The sequence below is a fragment of the Acomys minous genome (assembly GCF_964271855.1).
Source record: "Acomys minous genome assembly, chromosome: 15".
Classification (NCBI taxonomy): domain Eukaryota; kingdom Metazoa; phylum Chordata; class Mammalia; order Rodentia; family Muridae; genus Acomys; species Acomys minous.
Window position 1 is genome coordinate 24,137,299 of NC_140497.1, and position 23,684 is coordinate 24,160,982.

Consider the following 23,684-nt stretch of genomic DNA (forward strand, 5'->3'; position numbering starts at 1 on the left):
GGCAAGCATCTGTAAGCATTTCTCCAGCTTCATAGCTTATTCATCATCTAAGAAAACAGCTGGACCATCAGATACCAGGGCCTGTACCTACCCAAACACGGAGTGCTGCTCTGGACACACTGTTTCTTCTTCATTCTTTTATGCCTCATCTGTCTTGTTTATCTCTTTTCGCTGGGGGTTGGGTTGAGTTGCTGTCAACTACTATGAGCCGTGTTTACACTCTGTATAATACCACTGTTGACAATCTTATGTCTAAAATGCTTTAAGTGCAGAAGGCTTCCCTTAAAAGGCTCATGCCCACAGCTGGATCCAGAATGCTGACATGCTCACATGTCTGGCTCATTAAACAGGCACAAGTGCCTTTGGAGCATGTGACTCCACTGAGCACCCATCCAAGGCCCGTGCCACACCCCACAGCAGCCGGGGTGTCTATGCACCAGGTCCCACCTGGCTATGCCTCCTTGTTTTCCTTCCTACAGAAGCTTCACAGGTTTGAGCCATAACAGAGGCCTGGATTCCAATAGCATAGACTGTCACGTGGTCGACTTTGCAGTGAGATGGACAGTGATGAGTGCAAATGCTGGCCCAAGAAAGTCCCTTCCCACCCTCTCATTCCTGAGGACTATACTCATTCCTGGGCAGTGCGTGACAAGCAGAGTTCATTTACAGAAACAGGGCACCGTAACCTGGCTCAAGGCAATTAAATGTCAAAGGGAAACTGGAGGAGTTCAGACCATGGCTCTGAGCATCTATCTCAGAAGGACCAATGAGCCAGTGATGCACAGATTAACTTCATCTTTAAAAGGGGCTCTCTCAGTCTTCTTCTACTATGACTCCACAGGAAAGCAAGGAAACGTGTCTGTGTATACGGTCAGTGGTACAGCTGATAGTGGCTTTTCAGGGGAGGTAAGGCACACAGGATCCCTGTGGGACACTTCTGAAGTGTCTTAGCCACCTTGGCGTAGCGAAGAGTCACTGTAACCTCAGGCGAACCTTAGATCCAGCCTGATCCCATCAAGTAAAGGAGAGGGTGTGGGGATGTGATTCAGATGCATGGCGCCTGCCTAACATCAAGGAGGCCCTGGGTTTGTCCGCAAAAATAAAGCATAAATACATTAAATTCAATAAAAAATAAATAAAAGAAAGAACCACAGGTTGTAGTGGGACAAGCTTGTGATCCCAGAAGCAGCAGGCCCAAGGATTGAAGCCCTGGTCCCGCACTGAAGCAGGACACTGCTTGGCGCATTGCTGGGCTGTACTAAACGTAGTCAAATGACCAATTTTTTTTTGTTTGCTGTTCTGTGTACATCCCTCATGCCTATAAACACATATATCTTATGTTTACCATTTATCACGGCTCTAACACAGGGGTTCATAGTTATTTAACTGGTGTGAATTATGGAGCCTTCTTCGTGTTCTCTGTGAAGTCTTATAGCCGTCTTTGTAATGCTTACTTAACCAGCTCAACGCCTGGGCGGACCTTTTCCTACAGCAGGGAGGAGGAACTCAGTTGGGCTGAGGCCAGCCTAGGCTGCCTAGATCGTATCCCAACAAACACAAACACAAATACACATTCAAAGGAGACAGACGTAAGGGGGTAAATATTATATAATTCCTTTTATACAAAGAGCTTGACTGGACAGATTCACTGAGAGGAAAGTAAGGGGTTCGCTAATAGTTGGAATATGAGGTGACGTTGAAATTTGAAAATAGAGGTAATTGTAGAATATTGTGTAAATGTTACTGAATGCTTACATTAAAATTTAAACTGTGAGTAAAGTACAGACACAGAAGTGAGGCTCAGAGGGTAACTATTCTTATATCTGAACTGCCAAAACAAAGCAACAACAAAAATAACAAGTTTGGAGCCTTAGGATTTTGTTTTGTTTTTGTCTTAAGACAGGATTTCACTATATAGCACCGGCTGGTTGTGAACTCAGGCTGTAGCGCAGGCTAGCCACAAACACACTGTGATCTTCCTCCCTCAGCCTTCTAAACGCTTGGCCTGAAGACTTAGTTGTGGGCCTCAGGCGGGCATCTTATCTGGGCAAATGTTTTCAAGCCTGTGAGCTAAGTACATCTCATTTATGACAAAGCAAAAGGACAACAAATCCACAGGGTCCCATGCAGCTAGGGCCAGCAGCAAGCTCACTACACAGCCAAGGATGCCTTTGAATTCCTGGTCCTCCCAAGTGCTGGGGTTACAGACAGTGTGCACCACCATGCCTGGCTTGTTCCATCCCCTCTGTGAAATGAGGGTAATAGCAACAACTTGTGAAGCAGGCTGTGGTGAAGGTTAAACAAGGTCATTCAAAGAGCATCGCAAAGTTCTGAATGAATGGCAGCTGCAGGCAACTTGATCACATCAGGTATGTCCTATCTTACTAACTGGATTTTACCAACTCTCAGACCCGGTGACCCACCATAGGAACCGGCATATGCTGGCTCATCATTTGGAGCCCTGAGGGCCGCAAAGCACCCTCTCAAAGCAATGTAAGACCCTGCCCCGCCCCTTGCCCCCCCCCCTCGTCCATTAGGGAACAAGAGTTACAGGTCTTAAAAGCAGCTCTATGGGCAACACTGTAGCCATAATGACAAGCAAGAGGACAGCCATGCCTCGCTCCCCACGCCTCCTCAGCAGCAAACCTCCCGTTCCCCTCATCCTTCCCTCACTGGCAACCCTCCTCTCCATCTATCCGGCATTGTGCACATACTGGATTCCCTTTACGTTTCCTTTTCTTGGTATTGAGTTCAGCGTGAAATGCCGGGGCTGCGGGCAGTGTCAGGCTTGGGTGGCCCGCACACGTGAGGAGCAGCTGCAGGCTAGCTGGCGGAGCTGGTGGACCAGAGGCCGGAAAAGAGGAACTGTCAACACCAGTGAGGCTGGGAGGCCCCACCACAAAGGCCTTCCTCGGGCTGTGGTAGGGTCATGCCCGGGGCCAGGCCCATGGTGTGGATGCTCTGCACAGGGTCCTTTTCTGGCTTTCTCCTGCCTGCTGCAAATATAGAGGAAGCAGCTGCCGGGGGCCTGCACTAACTCGTCCCAGACCTTGGTTGGGAAGTTATTTTTCTCCAAGCACATTCACTTCCCAAAGGAGATACCTTCAGATGAGAATTGGCTCCAAAGGGACAAAGGGTACTGTAGGGAAACAGAGCGCGAGCAAGGACAGGGAGCGTTCTGTGGGCATTTGTATGTTTCTGCACGGCATCCAGGTCTTAATGTGTTCCTCCTAGGGGTGGAAGCCTGGACTCACACAGGTGGGCAAATGCCTCACCAAGAGGGCTACATCCTAGCTCATGTGACATACCTCAGTTATCTTCTTCATCTTTTTCAAATAAAAAAAATGTAAACACAGTCATATTGCCTTTATAAGCTTTTGCTACTTTTATTGACATGCGTGTGCCCATGCATGGGTGCACATGCCCAATGGGTGCCACCCAGCATGTGCGGGGAAGTCAGAGTACAACTTGCAGGTTTTTCCTTCTACCATGTGGGTCTTGGTGACTGAACTCAAGTCATCAAGCTTAGTGGTGATGACCGTTTCTCTCTGCTGGGCCATCTCATTGGTCCCCACATTTCCCTTACCACCCACCGCTAGGATCCTTCAGAATGTGGGATTTCTCTCCACAGACCTCCTGCGGCTGCCAATATCTCCTGACTTGGAGCCACTGCACACTTTACTGTCTTGAGGACTTCCCTTGAGCCCTTCCTTCTGCCTTTCCAAGTCCAACATGCCTCACCAACTCACCTGTGCCTGAGTAGAATCCGTTATGACTTCCTGAACAAAGCCAGCCTTGTCGCTCAACTCCCATTCTTCCCCACCTCCCTGCCCCCCGAAACATAACCCAGCTGAATCCTAAACTCAAAATAGGTTTTTCTAAGGCAGCATGGGTGTAGAAACCTACTTCAAGGTTTCCAGGACTTTAGAGTCAGGGGCTGGAGAGATGGCTGAGCAGTTAAGAGCACTGTCTGCTCTTCCAGCAGTCCTGAGTACAATTCCCAGCATCCACTTCATCAGTACAACCATCAATAATGTGATCTGATGCCCTCTTCTGGTGGACAGGTGTACGTGCAGATAGAGCACTCATACACATTAAATAAATCTTTAAAGTTATTCAAGTTGAAATTACAGGATTGATCGAGGAGTCACTTTACTCTAGAGACCACATCCTCCACCCAGTGTATTAGAGGAGTCTCCCAGGGTTCTGTGCTCCTTTGTCACCTTCCCAAGAAGCTCAGCCTGCCTTTCCTTAAAAGGAGGCAACCTTTTTGTCCTCTGTAGTCAGCTCATGTACAAACCTGCCTTGGTACAAGGAATCAATCTTCTGGAACATTTTGTTATCTCTGGGGAACCAGTCCCCAGAAATCTAGATTTTCTTTCTTTCTTTTTCTTTTTTTTTTTTCTTTCTTTTTGGTTTTGGTTTTGGTTTTTCAAGACAGGGTTTCTTTATGTAGCCTTGACTCTAGACCAGGCTGGCCTTGAACTCACAGTGATCCGCCTGCCTCTGCCTCCCAAGTGCTGGGATTAAAGGCATGTGCCACCACTGTCCACCTGAATCTAGATTTTCAAGGGCTATCATATGTAAGGAAGCACACGAAGCCAGTTTCTAAGGCCAGTGTGTTGAGAGTACACAGCTTTTGGTCAGATAGCAGCAGAGATATGGCTAGAATTGCTTAACAAGTATCTATTACACACCAAGTATGTGTCAGACACTACGCAAATCCACTCGTATCACAAAGGGAACTAGCAGACTAGAAAAAAGGATGGGAAAAAGACAGGCGGCTGGAGACATTCACTCACACTTCAGGGGCACGGCAGAGGGCGGAGGGCAGAGGTAGAAGGACTGTTGAGTCTGGGATTAGCCTGTGCTACATTAAGACCCTGTTCTACCAGCACAATAAGGAAGCTGGCTGTTTCAATACGACAGACTTAGCTAAAGGAAGAAAGAGTTTTACAGCAGGACAGTTAACCACGTGCAGAGAGTTCCATGGGGTCTGCAAAGGAAGTGATAAATAAGGGGACAACCAGCCAATCATCAAGGAACTGAATGGTGGCCAGGGATAAGGAATCTGACAAAGAGTTGAGCAGCAGAGACCCTTCCTAGACCCCTCTATACAGCAGAGACTCATGCCTGGGCATGGGGGCCAGGGTGGGACCGATCAGAGCCTGCATGCTATGGAGACTCTATTTGGGGACTATACAGCTCCACCTCTTAAAAAAATGTGTTTTCAGACCTGTGAGATGGCTCGCCTAGTAAAGCGGGTTGGTGACCTAAGATCAGCCCCTGGATCCCACATGGCAGAAGGACAGAACAAACTCTCCTGCAAGTTGCCCTCTGCCCTCCACACGTTGCTACAGCATGCACATACACGTGCACACGCAAATCAAAGGATGTCTGTTATCATGGCCACTGTTAATCTAGGCCTAAAACAGATAAAATATTTTTAAACAATTCAATACATAGACGTATATACCTAAGTGGTGAGCACTTCTTTTACACACCTACAGTTATTCAGAAAAGAGTTCAAGGGAAGCCAGGCCCTGGCCCCAGGATGATGGCAGGACTGGACGGCAGCTGGGAAGGCTCTGGCAGGGCTCTGGCTAGTAGCCGTGGAGGACAGGCTTGCTGTCTGGTTGGACCCTGGTTATCAGCCATCGTCTACAAACCTGGTCATAAAAGGAACTAACCAAATGCTTCTGCCAACAGGATTAACCTACCTCTTGTCCCCTCAAAGTTTCTGCCCATCTAATCTAAAACCCTCCTCACTCAATCACTAACAAGAAGTCCTAGGAACCAGTGGGAAAGGCACTTCACACTTCCCAAGTGAGACGGCGCGGTTGTACCAGCAGGTTTGTACCATGGCTCTACCTTAGGGACTTCTGTTTGGTGTACCGGCAACCCTCAGAATATCTGACCAGAGAGGTGAGGGGAGGAAAGGTGACTTCTAAGCGTCCCAAGGATTGCTACATGTTCTTCACAGGAGGAGGAAGCAGGGTCAAGTGTAAAAATGATGACATGCTTTTTCCGCCCCCAAAGAATCACCAAAGTTTCTTTTCGAAGCTCTTTCCTGGCGTTTGTTGATATCATTGTCTGGGTTTTATGCAAGGATAATATACTTTAGTCCTTTATAAAGTTCTTTTGGATTTAAACTAGAAGGAGGTTAATTGCTAATTTTAACATCTCACAATTACTAGAATCTATTTATTCAGTTAGCATTTGCCAGAAGTCAAGTTAAATTGCTATTTTGAGGAAAGAGCTTAAGTGAGTTAAGAAATGTTTACTATATAATAAAATAACCTTTTAAATAACTTTTAATGACAGTTTATCAAACACATCTATACTAAATTTATCCAGAGGATATAGTCACTAAAATAGCAACGTGCTAGGGGAAAAATGGTACATGCTTAGGAAAGATGCTGGGCTAAACTTGGAGTGCGTGCCTGTGCTCCCAGCCCTGGCACTTTTTATGGACAGAATTGATAATCGTCTTTAAAAGGCACTGTAGAAGGCGGCTGCAGAAATCTTACCAGCAAAGGTTAAAGTTAAGTTTCCACAGCTACTAATACAGCCCAGTGTAACTCCTGACAAATGCAAGTGACTGGAGACAGAAACTGGTGTCATGCATGAGGCAGAAGCTTCCTGTATGGTACTCAATACCATCTGACCTGGGGGGAAACTAGGGGCCCTGGCTCATCTTATAAAATAATGGTTTGATACTGTTGGGCATGGCTGTTGGCTATGTAGAAAAAAACTTAATATATTGATTGATAAACACAATTACGTAAGTAAACATAAGGAGGCATGGTCATGAGTGCATCTTAACTGACGTCGGTCATCAACAGAACAGTCCTCAAGGTATCTAACCGATACCATTTGCTCACCAATTTATGCTGATTTTACATTAGAAGGCTCCCCAGGCCCCAGCACATTGCCCACACTGGGTCTTATGCACCCAATGTGAGCCTTGAACCCCTTCTGTATCTGAACCCGTGATGGTCCTGCTCTACCTCCCAAAGGCTAGTATTGAAGGCTTATATACTGGGCTTCAAAGGCGTTCTTTTTACAAATCAAATGATAACCAACCCCCCTTTTTAGAGAAAGGGTCTCATGCACCCCTGGCTGACCTCAAAATGTAGCTGAGGATGACCTCTACCCCCAGAATTCTGGGACTGCAGATGTACATCATCGCGCTGGGCCTTACACAGGGTGCTGAGGGTTGACTGGAAGAGGGCTTTGTACACGCCAGGCAAGCCTCTCCCTAGCGGGCTGCACGCCTGGCCCCTTACTTAGACATGCAGACTATTTTTCATTATGCTATTACTGGGGAAGCTTGAGAAACGAGAAGGAAAAAAAGCCAATCATATATTCACCCACTTGTGTTCCCAGAGGTCAGCGGTGGTTCATAACACCGGTAACACCAGCTCGTGGGCGCCTGGAGCACTGCTCCTGAGCTACATCACTGCTCTCACCCCTTTAGGGGTGTGCGTTCTAAGACCTGGCCCCACTGAGGCAACGCTGAGTCACTCGTGCCCTGCCCCTGGGCGTTAGAAAGAATGGCTGCTATACAGGCAAGCACCCAGAGAACATGGGACTGCATGGCACCCAAAGGCAAGAAAAAATAAATGAAAGCCAGCCACGTGGCACACGCCTTTAATCTCAGTACTCAGGAGGCAGAGGCAGGCAGGCAAACTCTGTGAGTTTGAGGCCAGCCTGGTCTACTACACAGTGAGTTCCAGGACAGCCAGGGCTACACAATGAGAAACCTGTCTCAAACACAAACAAACAAACAAACAAGACATTAAATGAGCAAATTTTCCCTACAAAAGTGAACACCAGTGGAAAAAAACCGCACGCTGAAAACTCACCATAAAACAGAAAACATTAATCCGAGTAGGGACAGGCTGCCTGTAAACCAGCAAAATTAGGAAAGCTACATGTTTCATTCAGCCCCAAAAGACTGGTGGACAAGGCTTTAGGATGACGTCAGTGTGGCACAGATCTCTAATTCCAGCACTCCAGAGGGAGAGGCAGGGGGATCGGAAAGAGGCAAGTTCAAGCCTAGGTCTGCACAGAGAGCTCCAGGCTAGCCTCAGACACATACTGAGACACTATCTAAACAAAACAAAACAAAAACCAGGCAAAAAAAACTGGTAAGGGCCTTACGGTGAGATGAGGCCTTCCATCCTCCTGTGGACTCAGCTCCCAACACGGACTCTGCGTCCAGCTAGTCTAGCCTCATGGGTGAGTCAGATTTCAGAGTTTCAAATGGAGCAAAGATGGCAACCAAAGTCGTCCAGTGGCCTCGGCATTCTCTATTTAACCTCACACACTTTAAAACCAAAACCAAAACCAGGTTTCTTCTTTAGAACTGCTAACCGACTCCATGCAGTGTGAATCCTGAGCTAGTTTGGTGACTTGCACGCTGCCCAGGGACTATTTCACCAACAGTGTTCTGTTAGCGCATCGGCCTTTCCCTCAAACTCACGAGGCGCCGCCTTTTAGTTCCTGCCTTCGTATCCCATGCAGGCTTCCTGTGAGCCCAGAACACCCAGAAGATCTCGCGCTACTCAGAGAAGGAGGCGGAGGGACTCAGCACAGCACTTTGTCGGTAGGATCCTGCCTTCCGCAGCAGCTGCGACGGGTTAGCAATGACAGACAACTGTATTTGTGGTAGCAGCTAAATCAAACAACAGCTTACAACACCACACTCTTAGCTAAGGACTTTCAACCTCCAGCTCCTGAACTCTCCTACAAGCACAGAGCAAGGGGACGGCAGCCTGGCCAGTGCTCATGCTAGGTCCGTCAAGACTACAGACCGAGGGGCCAGCTACCTTATGTGTGAACTCTGACCCACAGAATCTTGGGACAATAAAAAATATATTTTAAGGGAAAAAAAATCACACAAAGGGCTTAAAACAAAAACAAGCTAAACCCCACCAAACCCTTCCACAAGAGGGGTATTTCACAGTATACCGCCAGAGTATGTTCTGGTATAAGGTAAAAACCTAAACCCCAAATTTTGAGCCCAAACCCTTCTGCCTGGTGCGCAGTATTCCTAGATCCAGCACTAACCCACATGGTATGGTCACTTCTTTCTGTTGTGTGTGGCTCTTCAATGGCACCCAGGGAGCTGCTGGGGACTGTCCTCCTCCTCTGTGGCTTTTCATCTGCACACAGGCGTCTCCACTAGCCTGGACATCTTCCTGCACACGTTCTGCGTCCGGAGATCTTTCCTATGCTCAGCTAACAGGGTCACAGAGATTCAGAGCCCTCTGCCATCCACAGCCCTCAGCCCCTGGGCTTGCACCTCATGCTGATGGTGGTCTTACAGGCCTGTTTCCTCTAGCCTAACAGTTGAACACAATTCCTCCCCCTACCCCCCACGAAATGATTGCTAAACTCAAGCGAGAGAATTAGGAGTGGAATTCGTCGCCGCTTCCAGTGCAGGGCTGTTAATGTTTGGCTAGCTTCATCTCCTTGACCTTCAAGGGCTATTTCATTAAAGGACAGAAAGACGCTCCTCCACCTCCGGCCACTAATTAAACCATTTTGTTGAAGCAGACACTCACTGCCCCTGTAGCTGAGCTCCTGGAGGCTATTGCATTGCAGGACGCAGAGGAGGAGACCGGGCGTCAGTGGCAAATGCATTACATCCCAGGCTTTTCCACTCCTTCCCTCTCCTAGCGGCCATCACGTCTGCCGATCCTTCCGAAGACAGAGCCCTGGTTACAGGGAACTCCCATCATTAGGGGTCAGCCACATACTCACGGGTATGAACCCACAAAGCCTAAAGCTGGGCATCCAAGAGGGTTGTTAGCAGCACGGCAGAAGCCAATGCCCCCACTCAGTCAGCTATCTGTAGTTTATTTGTTGTTATGCACCCACTGTATTAAAATGCTATCTCCCAGAGTAACAATTTCCTGCAAATTTTTGGTTAAAGCAGCTACATTATGGTGGCGGAGACCAGTGAATATGAAAAAAAATGTGTATACGTATTTAAAAAACTACATTAATGATCCCTTAGAACTATGTTAATGATCCCTTAAAACCACTGTGCTTAAAAAAAAAATGTTTAATTTCGCCAGGCAGTGGTGGCATACGTCTTTAATCCCAGCACTTGGGAGGCAGAGACAGGTGGATCTCTGTGAGTTCCAGGACAGCCAGGGCTGTTACACAGAGAAACCCTGTCTCGAAAAAACCAAAACCAAAACTGTTTAATTTCTAAAATTCTTGAGCTACTGGCCCTGGGTAAAAGAATGGGCAGGTGGGCAAACAGGCTTGACCATGACCCTGAAGAGGATCTTTTGAGAGTAAACACGCAGTGATGTGCTACACCTGCGTAACAGGTGGCCTTATGTACCTCAAGAAGGCAAAAAGCTCACAAGGCCCCAGGCCCTTCTGGTCTAGCTGCTATCTCCATTGCTGGCCATGGATCTACCCTGTAACCACCCAACCAGTAAAAAATGTTAATGACACATGCTTCCCAAGGGGGCTTATTTTATCATCTTATCTATCTTATCATCTATCTATCTACCTACTTACTTACTTAAAGTGGGTGGCTTGAAATAAAGTCTTGAGTAGCCCAGGATGACTCTGAAGGTCCAATCCCCCCACCTGCACCTCCTTAGTGCCTCGATTACAGGCATGTACCACTCACTACGCTTGGCTTATGCAGTGCAGCGCAGCGCTAGGGGTTGAACCCAGGGCTCAAGCACGCTGCCCATCACTTGTTGCTCGTTTATCGTGGACCACCTTAGAGCCCTCTAGATCTCAGGCATGTGCCAAGCTTGCCTAGAGGCAGAAGATCTTGGGAAGAGAGTTAATAAGAGTAGAGATTTGTGCAAGGAGGGCAACACAACAGTGATGACATACAAGGGGAAAACCAACCAGCAATTCCGAAGACTGCTGGGAATGATACCAATTGACACCCGCTTTGCTAAATGTATTAGATAAAAATTGTTCAGTCAAAAAATAATAATAAAGAAATAAGCCATGGATGGAAATGGGATCTTTGGGGGAGGGGAGAAGAGCACCCTTCATTAAGAAAAGGCTTTAGTTCCTCATTTCTGCAGCTCTCCTTAGTATTTGGTTTACTAAATAACAAACAGATCCTCTTCTCCTTCTAATTAAATTTACCTCAGCACACTGTTTTGGTTCTAGTACATGAGGAAAATATGGCTTGAGAGAGTTGTCACCAAACCGGACAAGCTGCAGAGGCCCTTTGAGGGTTGGCTCTGAGATTACAACAAAACACGACAGAACAATTCTTTTTAGAAATCAACTTTCTAAGTTAGTGAACAAAACAATGGGCTTTGTTACACACTTTTAAAAACTTTTATAATTACTTATTTTATGTGCATTGGTGCTTTGCCTGCACGTATGTCTGTGTGAAGGTGTCGGGTCCTGGAGTTACAGACAGCTAGCTGTGAGCTGCCATGTGGCTAACTGGGAATTGAACCCAGGGTCCTCTGGGAGAACAGCCAGTGTGCTTAACCGGGGAGTCATCTCTCCAGCCCTGCTCAACACATATTTGAACACATTTATTCCCGTCCTTTGCTCATATTCATTCCTCACCATCTTCCCCTTCCTGTCCATTCCTCCTCCCTCTAAGACCCCTTCCTGCTTGATGTCACCAATACAGTCAAACCAGATTCCATGTAAGAGAGCATGTTACATGTGTGTCCTCCCTGGGGGAGGGGGGTCATCCTCTCTTACTCCCCTCCCCCTCTAGACTAGACAGGTAGTAGTTCTGGAGGGATAGGAGTCTGTTATGTTAAAGCAAACTGTTACTTTTAGAAGGATTTCTTCCTCTTCCATGATGTTGTAATAAATCATGTCATTGGAAAAATACTGGCTGAGTTATGTGGATCTTCCAAATCCTGACTCATTTCACTATGCAATAATAATAATAGTAATAAAAATCCATTAATTTCACAGCTATGAGTTGGGAAGCTGTAACTCATGGTAGTAGAAAAGTCTCTTAACTAAATATTCAATTAATTAAAAGCATTAATGTCTAATTAAAGCACTTTTTTGGTCATAGATTATTTTCCTTAAAATAACAAGCTTATCTCGCCCATTTGTGAGAAAACCTGTGTGCCAAATCTTCATGTGTGAAGAGCCACAGATCATCAATTTCCATTTAAAAAAGGATAGCATCACTTCAACTTAAAGTCGCAGAAGAGCATGTTTTATTTACATATGTGCACACATATGTATGCACAACTTTTGTATGTCGTGCTGAGGATCCAACTGAGGGTCTCAGGGACTCTGGCCAAGTGACCTGCCACTGAAATACTCACTCAGATGAAAATTCCACGTCACCATCAAGGGCATTAGATAAAATTTTATTTTATTTTTTAAATAGAAAACGTATAAAGAAGCCATGCCAGTGGTGCTGCATGGCTTTAATTCCAGTACTTGGAAGGCAGAGGCAGGCGGATCTCTGAGTTCTAGGCCAGCCTGGTCTACAGAGTTAGCTCCAGGACAGCCAAGACAAAACAGAGAAACCCTGTCTAGAACACAAACAAAAGTATAAAGAATAAAAATTTAACTAGCAAATGTTGTATTAAAAGGCCAGTAATTTAATTGTGTCCACCACTGTACAATAAGGAAGGAAAACTACCCTCCTGAGAATAGCTGGGGCTAGCCCACTATGGTCAACCATGAATGAACCATGAGCAGGGAGGGCAGAGAGAGCAGGGCCAACTAAGGGTTTGAGGACCACGCTGAGAGCTGCTACTGTACAAGAAACAGCTACCATTTATTCCAGGACTCCCAGGGTGGGAGGCAAGAACCAACAGAAATTTGCAACAGTGGCTAACAGCAAAGTAAGACCTGACAAGCGATTGAGGCCAGCGTTTGAGCCAAGAGTGGTGGCGCAGACCTATAATCACCATACTTGGAAAGTCCAGGCCAACCTGAGACCCTGTCACAAACCAACCTAATTAAATAAGCGCTACCTGCTTTTCTTCTGGACCAGGCCTGCCTACCTGGTACTTACATAAAACACTGTCATCAATAAATTTAGTTTACAAAGCACAGGTGGGGGACTTATATGGATTACAAATAAATCCTGTGTGTTTTTTTTTTTAAACATGGGCTAGAGTAATTGAGATTTTAGTGCAGATTTTAAGCAGTGTCGTTAGGAGAAAGACATACCCCAGAATATGGGAATGCTTCTGTTTGATGAGAGCTACCAAAATCCTGACCCCTGAGATTTAAGTTGCTGGGTTCTGAAGGCGGGTTTGTTTACAGCATATCCATGCTCGGATGATGAAACAGACACTGAGCCAGGCGTGATCTCTTGGGAGGTGAACGCAGGATGACCAGGAATGCAAGGTCAGCTGTGTAACAATTTATCTTCCACTTGAAATAAGCTGTGTCTACAGCCAGACCTCATAGTGTTATTAAATTATTAAACTCCTAAACACCAACCATTATAGGTATATGTAAGTTTGGGGACAGAAGCGAGGTAGAGGCAGACAATGTTGGGTGGGTTCTGAGTGTTCTCCAGTGGCCATTTTACAGGCTTGCGCTACACAGCGGAAACTTTCAGTGTGACCTAATGTGGTCTTCGGGTCACTGAGAGCATGCCCTTTCTTTTGTTTTGTTTCTTTGTTTTGTTTGGCTCCGTGTTCATGCCATGAAGTGCATGGGCTGTAGGCAACGGGCCCAAACCAATCCCAAACTCAACCTTCCGAGCCAGAACAAAGCTCTCCTCTTTCTCAGGTTATTTCACTACAAGACAAAAAGTGGCTCACATCAAACGGTTCAGTCAAAGATGGCTGCTCCTTACGACAGTTCTGTTCTGGCATCTGCCGGGGTGAGCAAGCTGGTCTTGCTGTCCTCGTCTTCTAGGGACCTTAGTACCTGGTATATCAATCCTGTGGCCTCTTGAGAATACACCTCCTACCGGGAGGGCATTTGGAGAATGCACTGCGCCATGTTCCTGTGAGTGTCATGAATTCACCAGTTTCAAACTACCCAGCAAGAACAGACCCCTCTAGGCCCGAGTCCCATCACAAGGCTCTTGAAGAAAAATGCCAAAAGCCATCACATGTCGTGTCTCTCTTTACATCCTGGAGGACTGGCCTCTATCCTCCATCTGACTTGTGGGTGGCTAGAGGGAGGTGGGGTCAAAACAGGGTGGCCTGGAGCCCTGACTCCCCTGGCTTCCACTCCTCAAAACATGCACCACTACTTTTCTTCACTGCTTCTGGTTGCCTCTGACTCCCTGAAGACAGACAGACAGACAGACAGACAGACAGACACACACACACACACACACACACACACTCTACAGTTTCCCTCCCTTGCTGTTTTTGGCAAGGGCAGTGGCCGGGTGGGGGCTGGGCTGGGGGCAGGACACGATGAGGATGAGGACGGCAGACAGCAGGGTTCATGATGTAACACAGTGCTGATGTTTCAAGGCTTGAGCACCATGCCCAGCTTACACTAGAATCCTCACCCACCAAAACCAGTAGAAACTGGGTAAGACAGAGGGATAAACAAAGGCATATGTCCTATCAACCTCACCTCAGGAGTGGAGTGGGCACCCTGAGGGCAATCCAGGCTCCATCACAGAGACAGTTCAGGGAGGGGCCATGGCTTCTTATTAATATGTTCCTACACACACACACACACACACACACACACACACACACACACACCTGTGAATCTATCTATATGCACGCCAAGGCACCCATGTGGATATCAGAGGATAACATATGGGTCCCATATGTAAACATAGGTCCTCAGGGTCAGCAGCACTAAACCATTTCTCCAGCCTCAAAGAAAACTGAAAAAAAAAAAAAAATTTTTTTTTTTGGTATGTTTAAGTCTGAGAAGAACATTTAGGGGAAGAAAGAGATCTGGGGCTGGTGACATGGCCCAGCTGGCAGTATACGTGCCTAATGTGTACAAAGCCCTGGTCCAACCGCAACACGACCTAGAACGTGGTTTGGTGAGCATCTATGTATGATTCACAACCACTTAGGACGTGAGCCTCTGGCTGTGTCCGTGAGGTCATTCCAGCCCGGCTTGACCAAGGATGAAGACCCTGAATATGAACAGCAACTTCCAAGGGCTGGGACCTGGGACTGAGCGCCAGGAAGAAGGCAGCATCTCTGTGCGTCAGACTGCAGACCCAGTGTCACCGCTCGCTTCATCCCTACCCCCTGCATCCCCTGTCACGGCGTTCCATAAACCTGTGTCTGTCCCGTCCAGCAGGACCAGTAATTACGGGGTCGCGAGGGGAGCCATACCTGAAAAGATGGGACGAGAAAGAAGGAGACCGAGACCAAGTAGAACTCCTATCAAGGTCTTCTTTATTGAATCAAAAGCAAAAGCTTATATGGGGTGGAAGCAGGAGCCAAGCAGTAGGGGGTCTGAGAATGTCTCCAGGTGATCTCAGCAGGGGAACATCCTGTGATTCATCTTGAAACAATTCCTATCTTACTTTAGCTAACTATCTCTTGGAAGGTCCCGGCTAAACAACATCTGCAGAGGTCGAAAGGAGGAGGTTATGCAGAGGTCGGAATGAGGAAGTTATGCAGAGGCTGAAATAAGGAAGTTATGCAGAGGCTGAAATGAGGAAGTTTAGCTTTGGAATGGGGCATCAGAATTTTGCCTCAGCCAGTAGATTCTTTTAGCCTTGAATGACCCTGGGCTGGCTCCGGACATGTGTCCATCCCCTGTGCTACGGGGAGAGTCGAGTACACACAATCAAAACTAAACAGGACAAAGATGACTCTATTTTATGGACCTGCATACACACACACACACACACACACACACACACACACACACACACACACACACACACACACACGCCCTGAGAACATGTAACTAGGAAGATGGCTCAGTTGGTGAAGTACGCACTACATACACACTCAAGGTCAGATCCCCAGCACCCACATCAACTGGTTGAGAGTGACTGTGGGCTCCTGTCATCCTAGCACTTGAGGGGAGGGACAGTTGTCAGGAAGCTCCCTGAAGCTTGCTGACTAGGCAGTATCGCCAGTCACTGAGTCACAGGTTCACTCAGAGACCCAGTTTTTCAAAAAACAAGGTGGGCGGTGACAGAGAAAGGAGGATGTGGCAAGGGCAACTTCTGTCCCCCACATTCACCTGTACAAAGGTGTGTACATGTGTACATAACACACAAACACACACAAACAAACACACACACGCTACATAGACTCTCATAGGAAGCCTTCAGGATTTTTATCACCAGAGGTAAAAAAAGTTTAAGGGAGCTGCTCCCAGAGTCACGATTCCACCGTATCCCCACAAACCTGCAAGTGAGCCTCTTTCTTTGCTTCCTGCCTCCTGCCCACTTGGATCAGATGTTCCTTCTCACCTGTCCCTACTTTCCCAAGAGACCCCGTGCATGCAGACGGGAGGAGGGTTCCTCGCCCCTCACAGCACTGGCACCTCACCTGGCACTGCCAGAGCAAGCATGGGGACAGGCATGTGTCTACAGCGACTGCACTGGTGTGTGCTGTGTTTGCTGCTCTGAAGATAAGCACAGAGCTGTTTCCCGGTCACCTGGGAGCTTGAGACAGGGAGGACTAATCCACCCCCGCCACACACACGCACACTGCGGACTTCCCCTCGGTGTGACGCTTGAGCAGTCCTGAGTCAGTGGGAAAGTGCAATGCTTTAGGGCCTACAAGGGAGGAGGGGAGTTAGACGGGGCCGGGTAAAGCTTGTTCAATTCCTTGGCCTATGGACGATCCCCAAGTACAACTGCACCTTACATTACAATCACCTAAGGTGTGTCTAAAAGATCTGAGGTAAGGGTCAGGGGAGATAGATCGGGCGGTAAAGAGGGCAGTTCGTAGGTGTAAGGCTCTGGGCGCAATTCCTAGCATCCATACAGAAAGCCAGGCATGGTGGACCACGCCTGCAATCCACCGCTGGGGGAGTAGAGTCAGGGGGAACTTGAGTTCGTTGGCTTAGTCTATCTCTGGCTGGCAAACTAAAAGTCTCATTGAGTTTGAGTGTGTGTGTGTGTGTGTGTGTGTTTGTGTACCATTGCTGAGGAATGGCCCCTGAAGTGGCCCTTAACCTCCGAATGCACTCACATGCGCACACAATTCAGAACAAAGTCCTAGCTTAGATCCCACAGATCATAAACTCCTAGGGTTGAAATTCCAGAAGCTGGATTGCTGCAGAGTCAGGAGTCTACTGAGAAGCTTTACTTGCGGGCCAGGGGCGGCACTCGCTTGGCAGAGGGCTCAATGTCCAGTGCTGCAAGAAACAGGGCCACGGTGGGGAAGAGCAGTTGGGAGGTAGAGGTTCAAGGTCATTCGTTAGACATATACTGAGGGAAAGGCCAACCTGTCTTTGAATAAAAAAGAATGCGTGGCTCAGAGGTTAAGAGCACTGACTTTTCTTCAAGAGGTCCTGAGCTCAATTCCCAGCAACCACATGGTGGCTCACAACCATCTATAATGTGACATGATGCCCTCTTCTGGCCTCCAGGTGTACACGCAGGCAGAGCACTGTATACATAAAAATAAATAAATCTTTTAAAAATCTTTTTTAAAAAATGAAAAAGGAGGGTCTGTTTAATCTGAACAAAGGCCGTTTTAGATGTTGACTATCTCTGCCTTTAGGAACACTTTGATATAGGGGACGCTGCCAACAGTCTAAATTCAAAAGCATTTATCCAATTAAATTTCATGTGCACAATGATAAACATGACTCAAGTTTTACTTCTTAAATATTCGTACTTCAGTACATCCTGGGCGGGGTGGGGGGTGGAGGAGGTGGGGGGTGGAGGTGGGAGGTGGGGGGGGGGGTGGGGGGGGCGCGGGCTGGCTGCTAGAGAAACGTGGCTCTGCAGTTGAGAGCACTTGCTGCTCTTCCAGAATTGGCTCCCAGCACTCCCAGCAAGCAGCTCACAAACCACCTACAAGTCCACGGGCTAGGGCACCCTCCCCTGGCATGTGCACATACGTCACACACACACACACACACACACACACACACACACACACACACACACGTTGAAAGACTGCACATTTTTACAGATCTTTATTCTGTAGCTCCTCCCACATCTGCTGGCAGTAAGCAATTATGACCAGATTTAAAAACAGAAAAGCTAATCCATGAAATGTTAAAAAAAAAAAAACACCTCCATGTGCACTTCTAGATGCTCGATGTTGAGTGTACAAAGGCAGACAACTAACCACAGGAGGAGCAAAGGCACAGACCGTGCGTGTCTTTACACACACGTAGCAACAGTCAGTGTCCACTGAGGACTGCCTACGTGGCCACTTTCAAACTTTTTACATGCAGCAGTTAGTTAATCCTCATGACTGTGTGGGTCAGTAATTCGAATCACAGCTTCACACCTGAGAAAGCAGAGACACAATGCAGGTGAGATAGTCAGATCAAAGTTCCTAAAGGGTGACAGTCTTAAATCCGTCACCTGTCGTGACAGACAACCATTGACAACAAGGTTTAAAGAGAAATTGATCTGTCATGCGGACTTCAAGCAAGGAAGACCAAGTCGGACGCAGCAGCAAGCTTGTTTCTTCTGCGGCCTCTTCTACTGTCACAGAGGGCTGCCACCTCCCATGCACACACGGGGTCTTCTCTCTACACTGCACATACCTGATGTTCCAGGATCGCTGTGAGTTCAAGGCCAGCCTAGTCTACAGTGAGAGTCCAGGACAGCCAACATAACATAGAAAAATCCTGTCTCGAAAAACCAAAACCAAGAAAAAAAAAAAAAAAAAAAAAGATAATACTACTTCCCCTTGGTGGGGAGGCCTGCACTCAGAGAAAGAATAGGAAGGTTACCAAGATGAGACTTGATAGACTGTGACCATATGGTGGGGGAGGAGGTCCCCTTCTGTCACAGATCTAGGGGATGGGAATAGGGTGAAAGAGGGAGGAACAGGAGACAAGCAAAGGGATAAAAATTGAGATGTAATCTGAATAAATTAATTTTAAAAAGTTCTATTAGATTGGATTCCCTACCCTTGAGCCTCATTTGAACTCAAATCACCTCTTTAAAAAAATTCTGGGTCGTGGTGGCACATGCCTTTTATCCCAGCACTCGGGAGGCAGAGGCAGGTGGATCTCTGTGAGTTCAAAGCCAGCCTGGTCTACAGGGTGAGTTCTAGGACAGCCAGGGCTATAACCTGTCTGGAAAGCAAACAAACCAACAAAGTAAACAGAAGGCTGGAGGTGTAAGTCAAAGGCAGATCATCTGCCTAGCCTGAGAAGCTCAGTTCAATTCTTGGTATTGTGAAAACAGGCAGGCAGACAAACAAAAACTCCACGCTGCCACAAAACATTGTATGATAGGGGCTATGAGGAATGCCGACTTCAAATTAATGATCTTATTCATGAAAATACAGTGAATTGGGGCACACAGCTATCAACAGCACTGAGAGGCAGGCAGCAGAATACCCTCAAGTTCAAGGCCAGCTTAGTCTCCCCTGAAGCTCCAGGCTACCCAGTGCTACCAACCAAGTCTCTTCATGCTGTGCTACCCTCACTAGCCCCAAAAACTAGTTAGGAAGACAGAGTCACTGCCTGGATTGTACCATTCATTCTATCTGCTAAGTCTACAAGGAAGGACAAGTGGCTGTGGCCACATGATGCTGACAATCATCAGCTAACAGGGAAAAAGAACAGCAGCCCAGATGTTCTATGAAAATAAAATTGGATCACATCTTCCATTCTCCTGCTAACCCCACTCACATTTATGTCTCCCTAATCCTGAACTCAGTGATCTTGGAGTATAGTTTTGTTAACTCTTACAACCATGTGGACTAAAAGATAATTTCGTTTTATAGTTGAGGGAACAGGAGCACAGAAAAATTACATGTCTTTGTGCAGGTCACTACATTTGTTAGTAGCTGCTAGAGCCAAAGATGCAATCGCCCCCACACAGTAAAACCGGGCTCCGTACACGAAGCATGCGCAGCTAGCACACACAGGAGTCAGGTGCCATCTACACCAGGCGGTAGAGCTCCTCCCCCGTGTCCTTCACAACGGGCCGAGATTTCCTGACAACCGTGACCACCACCAGGTTCTTACACTGACAGCTCTGGTATGGCAACCGCAGCTTCCTTCTTTCCCAGGACGCAGTACACTGGGTCCTCGGTTCAGTGTACCAGGTATACAATTGAGAATTCAGTGCAAGCGAGTGTTTGTTGTATAATCAAGTCAGAGGATGAGTCTCCCAAGGCAGGGAGTCCATTCCATGTGAAAACACTGACAAAAAGCAGCACTCATGGCAGGTCCTCGCAGGAAACAACAGAAGCCCCCGGGGCTTTCCCAGCCCCCTAACTAAGTCCGCTGAGCTCTCTACCTGACATGTAGTTAAACAGACCAGTGGCACACGGTGTAACTGGACCCACCAGTCCACACCCACGAAGGCATTTAGTCAGTGAATAAGATATGGAAAAAACCCACAGTTCCCAGAGGGAATGCTAGTGGATGACAAGGTCGGCTGAATTACAACGGAGCTGTTTGTCTGTTGTAAAAAAAAAAAAAAAAGCTATATAAAGAGAAGCCATGATAACAGTGTTTTCTTGAGAAAATTAAAGTTATCTGATTTTTCAAAAAATAATAGCTTTTTGGTTGGGTGTTGGAGGACAGTTTGGGGGAGGAACTGAAACCCACAGTGGCACGCAGGCTGGCCTCAAACATGGCCACTCTCCTGCCGCTCACCACCCACCCCCCAGCTGGCATTACAGGTGTGAGCCACCACACCCAGCTTCAAGTTTGTTTTGCCAGGAGCAGCCCAGCAGTTCCGACTGTGCCATGGAGACTGACTGACAGCTTTGGCGGTCTGTTCTATTTGCATGGAAAGGAAATAAGCAGTGTGGCCAGACAGCTGAGCTCCGCTGACATGCGCTCCTGTAACTTCAGGGGCCCAAGGGTGGCTACTGCGTGCACCTCTTTAGCTTCTACCCTCCTTTCTGAGCAGCCTGTCCATCTGGTCCCTAGTTTCATGCCACGTAGGTTTCAGTTCTTAAAAAAAAAAAAAAAAAAAAAAAAAAGCCATCGCATAGACATCGAAAGGCTGGAGTTTCATTTGTCACCAGGGTGACACTTCCTGTTTGAATGAATGATTTCAAGTGGCGCAGAGATCCAAGGCAGGTGTATTTCTTTCACATGCAAAACCTAAATATATTTGTTCTACATGCCTTATCAAGAAAGAAAACTTCCAGACACAGAGAAAAATGGACATAAATGCTTCCAGAGTCCAGACAGCAAAATTCAAATCTCAACTTACTCATCCACTTGCTTTAATAATCGTTATTTATAAATTAATAAATGTATCACAATGCACCAGCCTAAATGGGGCAAGATGAATTATGGGACAGATGCCTTACAGATGCAGTTCCACGTAGATTTCCTTCCTAATTATTCAAGTTTCTCTAGGACACAAAAAAGCAAAATAATCTTTACCCTCTGTTATGACTTTCTTTTCTAGCTCTGCAAAAAAAAAACCTCTGTGTTTGGCAGCAGTAGGGGTGAAACTACTATTGTCTGGCCGGCACCAGCTTTCTTAATTAGCTTCCAGGAAGATCTGATTGAATCTGACGTGCACATGACACGGGGCGAGCAAGGAGCCCATGTGCCTTTAAATTAGGCAGTCAGGGGATCAGGATTGCATGCTTTGGAAAGAAGATCAAGAACCATGAGATAGAACATTCCGGAACGCTGGGTGAAACCTGGACTTTTGTGAGCGCCCTGCCATATTAAATCACACATGGGTCCGTAATGAAAGGAAAAATTAAGTCCATCTCACGCCTCACTTCTGCCACTGATTGAGCCTCACGAAGGAAAATGAAGTCAGCCCTTTAAAGTTATTCACTCAAGAGCAGAAGTCATAGTCTCCACAGTTAAGGGCAAAAGGACATACATGTGGGGCAAAAAAAAAAAATCTTGTTCAACAACTAGCCAGTGTCCTTAAATACCTCAAAGCAGGAAACCTAGGTTTCTCTACAACTCTACTGGTCTTAGAATGCTAGAGCTGCCTGTTCAGAGTCTACAAATCCTGTGTGTCTGTTACTCGCCTGACAGTTCGACAGTTGTCAAAACAAGACCACTTCCTCCTCCACAACCGCTTCTTTTACTTCTAATATTTTTCCAAAGCCAAAGAACTGATGTGCTTCGACAGAGTGACGCGAATTCGCAAGGATGGGAACAGGGAAGACAGTACGGGCGCACTCACGGTGGCCAATGGCATGTCAAGGAAACCCAGAAGATGATCATCTGGAAGACACACTCTGCTCAAGCCAAGCCCTTTTTCACGATGGCCAATCACCAACAAGAACGCAGCAACTGAGGTAGACCAGGCTCTCTCTTCACCAAGATGGAAAACAAGAACCAGCCAGCTTGGCGTCTCACAGTGTTGTCTCACAAGCAGCACGCGACAGTTCTTCGCTGTTGTTGTTTTTGTTTTTTCAAAAAAAAGAAAAGGAGATCAACTTACATGGCTCTCTGGCAATGAACTGAGGTACAGTGTTGGGCAGAGGCGCACTGGGGTTTGGAGTCCCTACAAGTTTGTTCTTGGCCATCTTCGTGTTTGCCTTAGCAAACTCTAGTCGTAGTGTTTGCGGGATTTCAGGATCGAAGCGGATGCCCTTTGGGGAACAACAACAACAAAAAGAATAAACAGAAGATGTAAACCAGAATGGTGACCAAAAAAAAAAAAACCACACCCATAAACTATTGGGGGACAGGGTCAGCAAGGGCTCTCATTCTCAGTATCAACACAGAACATGCAAACCCCACAGTACAACGTGGCCAGAGGGCCAAGCCGACTCAGCCCACGCCATTGGGTTCCATCGGTGCCGCAAACACCCTGTTCTTCCTGAACATCTTCTAGTCCTGCTTTTAAAATGCGGACCAACAAATTCATAACACAGCTTAAAAGCTTTGACTGGCGGCTGCTACTGAGCACGGAACAACCTGCGACTGTGATCTAGAGAGCGACCTGCCGGGCAGCACCAGAGCCTGACACCTGAAACCCTGGGTAGGCTGCGCTCTGACTGTCACTATAAACAATGAGATTCTTCAGAGAAAAAGCAGTCTGTCTCCAGTCCAGCTTTACAAAGGTAATACACAGGTCTGCATACTCAGAACCTAGGAATTAAATAGCTGCAATGTTTTAAATGGAAATATTATCATTGGATTCTACAGGAATTTGCCAGGCTTCAAGTGGTGAGATCCTGGTTTCTTTTAAGGCTGCCTTTCACGGTACTTAAGGAAACAAAAGGTTCCATGGGCCTGAGATGAAAGCAACTTTAGTTTACTGCTCCTTCCTACCACTGCAGTTGACCTTTAAAAATTAAAAAAGTCATCTTCCAGTGAGTATGGCAGTACTCGCCAGCACACGGGAGGCAGAGGCAGGCAGATCTCTGTGAGTGCAAGGCCAGCCTGGTCTATCCAGGACAACCAGGGCTACACAGAGAAACCCTGTCTCGGGGTGGGGGAGGTATCTCTTTTACCAAGCAAAACTAAAAATCGAATGAAAAACCTTCACTGCCAGGAATTATGGATAGTACCAACAGTGTCAACGAAAACAAAAACAAAAACAAAACAAAACAAAACCACCCCAGATCCAGACCTTATGTTTATCTCAGTCCTAAAAGTAAATTATGCTAAGAATACAAACCTTGCACGTACATGGGCCTGGT

General features: G+C 47.0%; 1 protein-coding gene across 5 annotated transcripts in view; it reads right to left on the bottom strand.

Annotated features, from left to right (window-relative positions):
• RBPMS (RNA binding protein, mRNA processing factor) overlaps positions 1-23,684 on the bottom strand; it is a 153,192-nt gene that overhangs the window by 36,416 nt on the left and 93,092 nt on the right. For all 5 annotated transcript variants that reach the window (XR_014775184.1, XM_084760378.1, XM_084760379.1 and 2 more), the window contains exon 5: positions 22,478-22,628. Coding sequence is in view for 4 of the 5 variants with exons in the window: in XM_084760378.1 (XP_084616504.1) it covers positions 22,478-22,628 (151 nt within the window). In the remaining variant the exon portion in view is untranslated. The remainder of the gene's footprint in view (positions 1-22,477; positions 22,629-23,684) is intronic.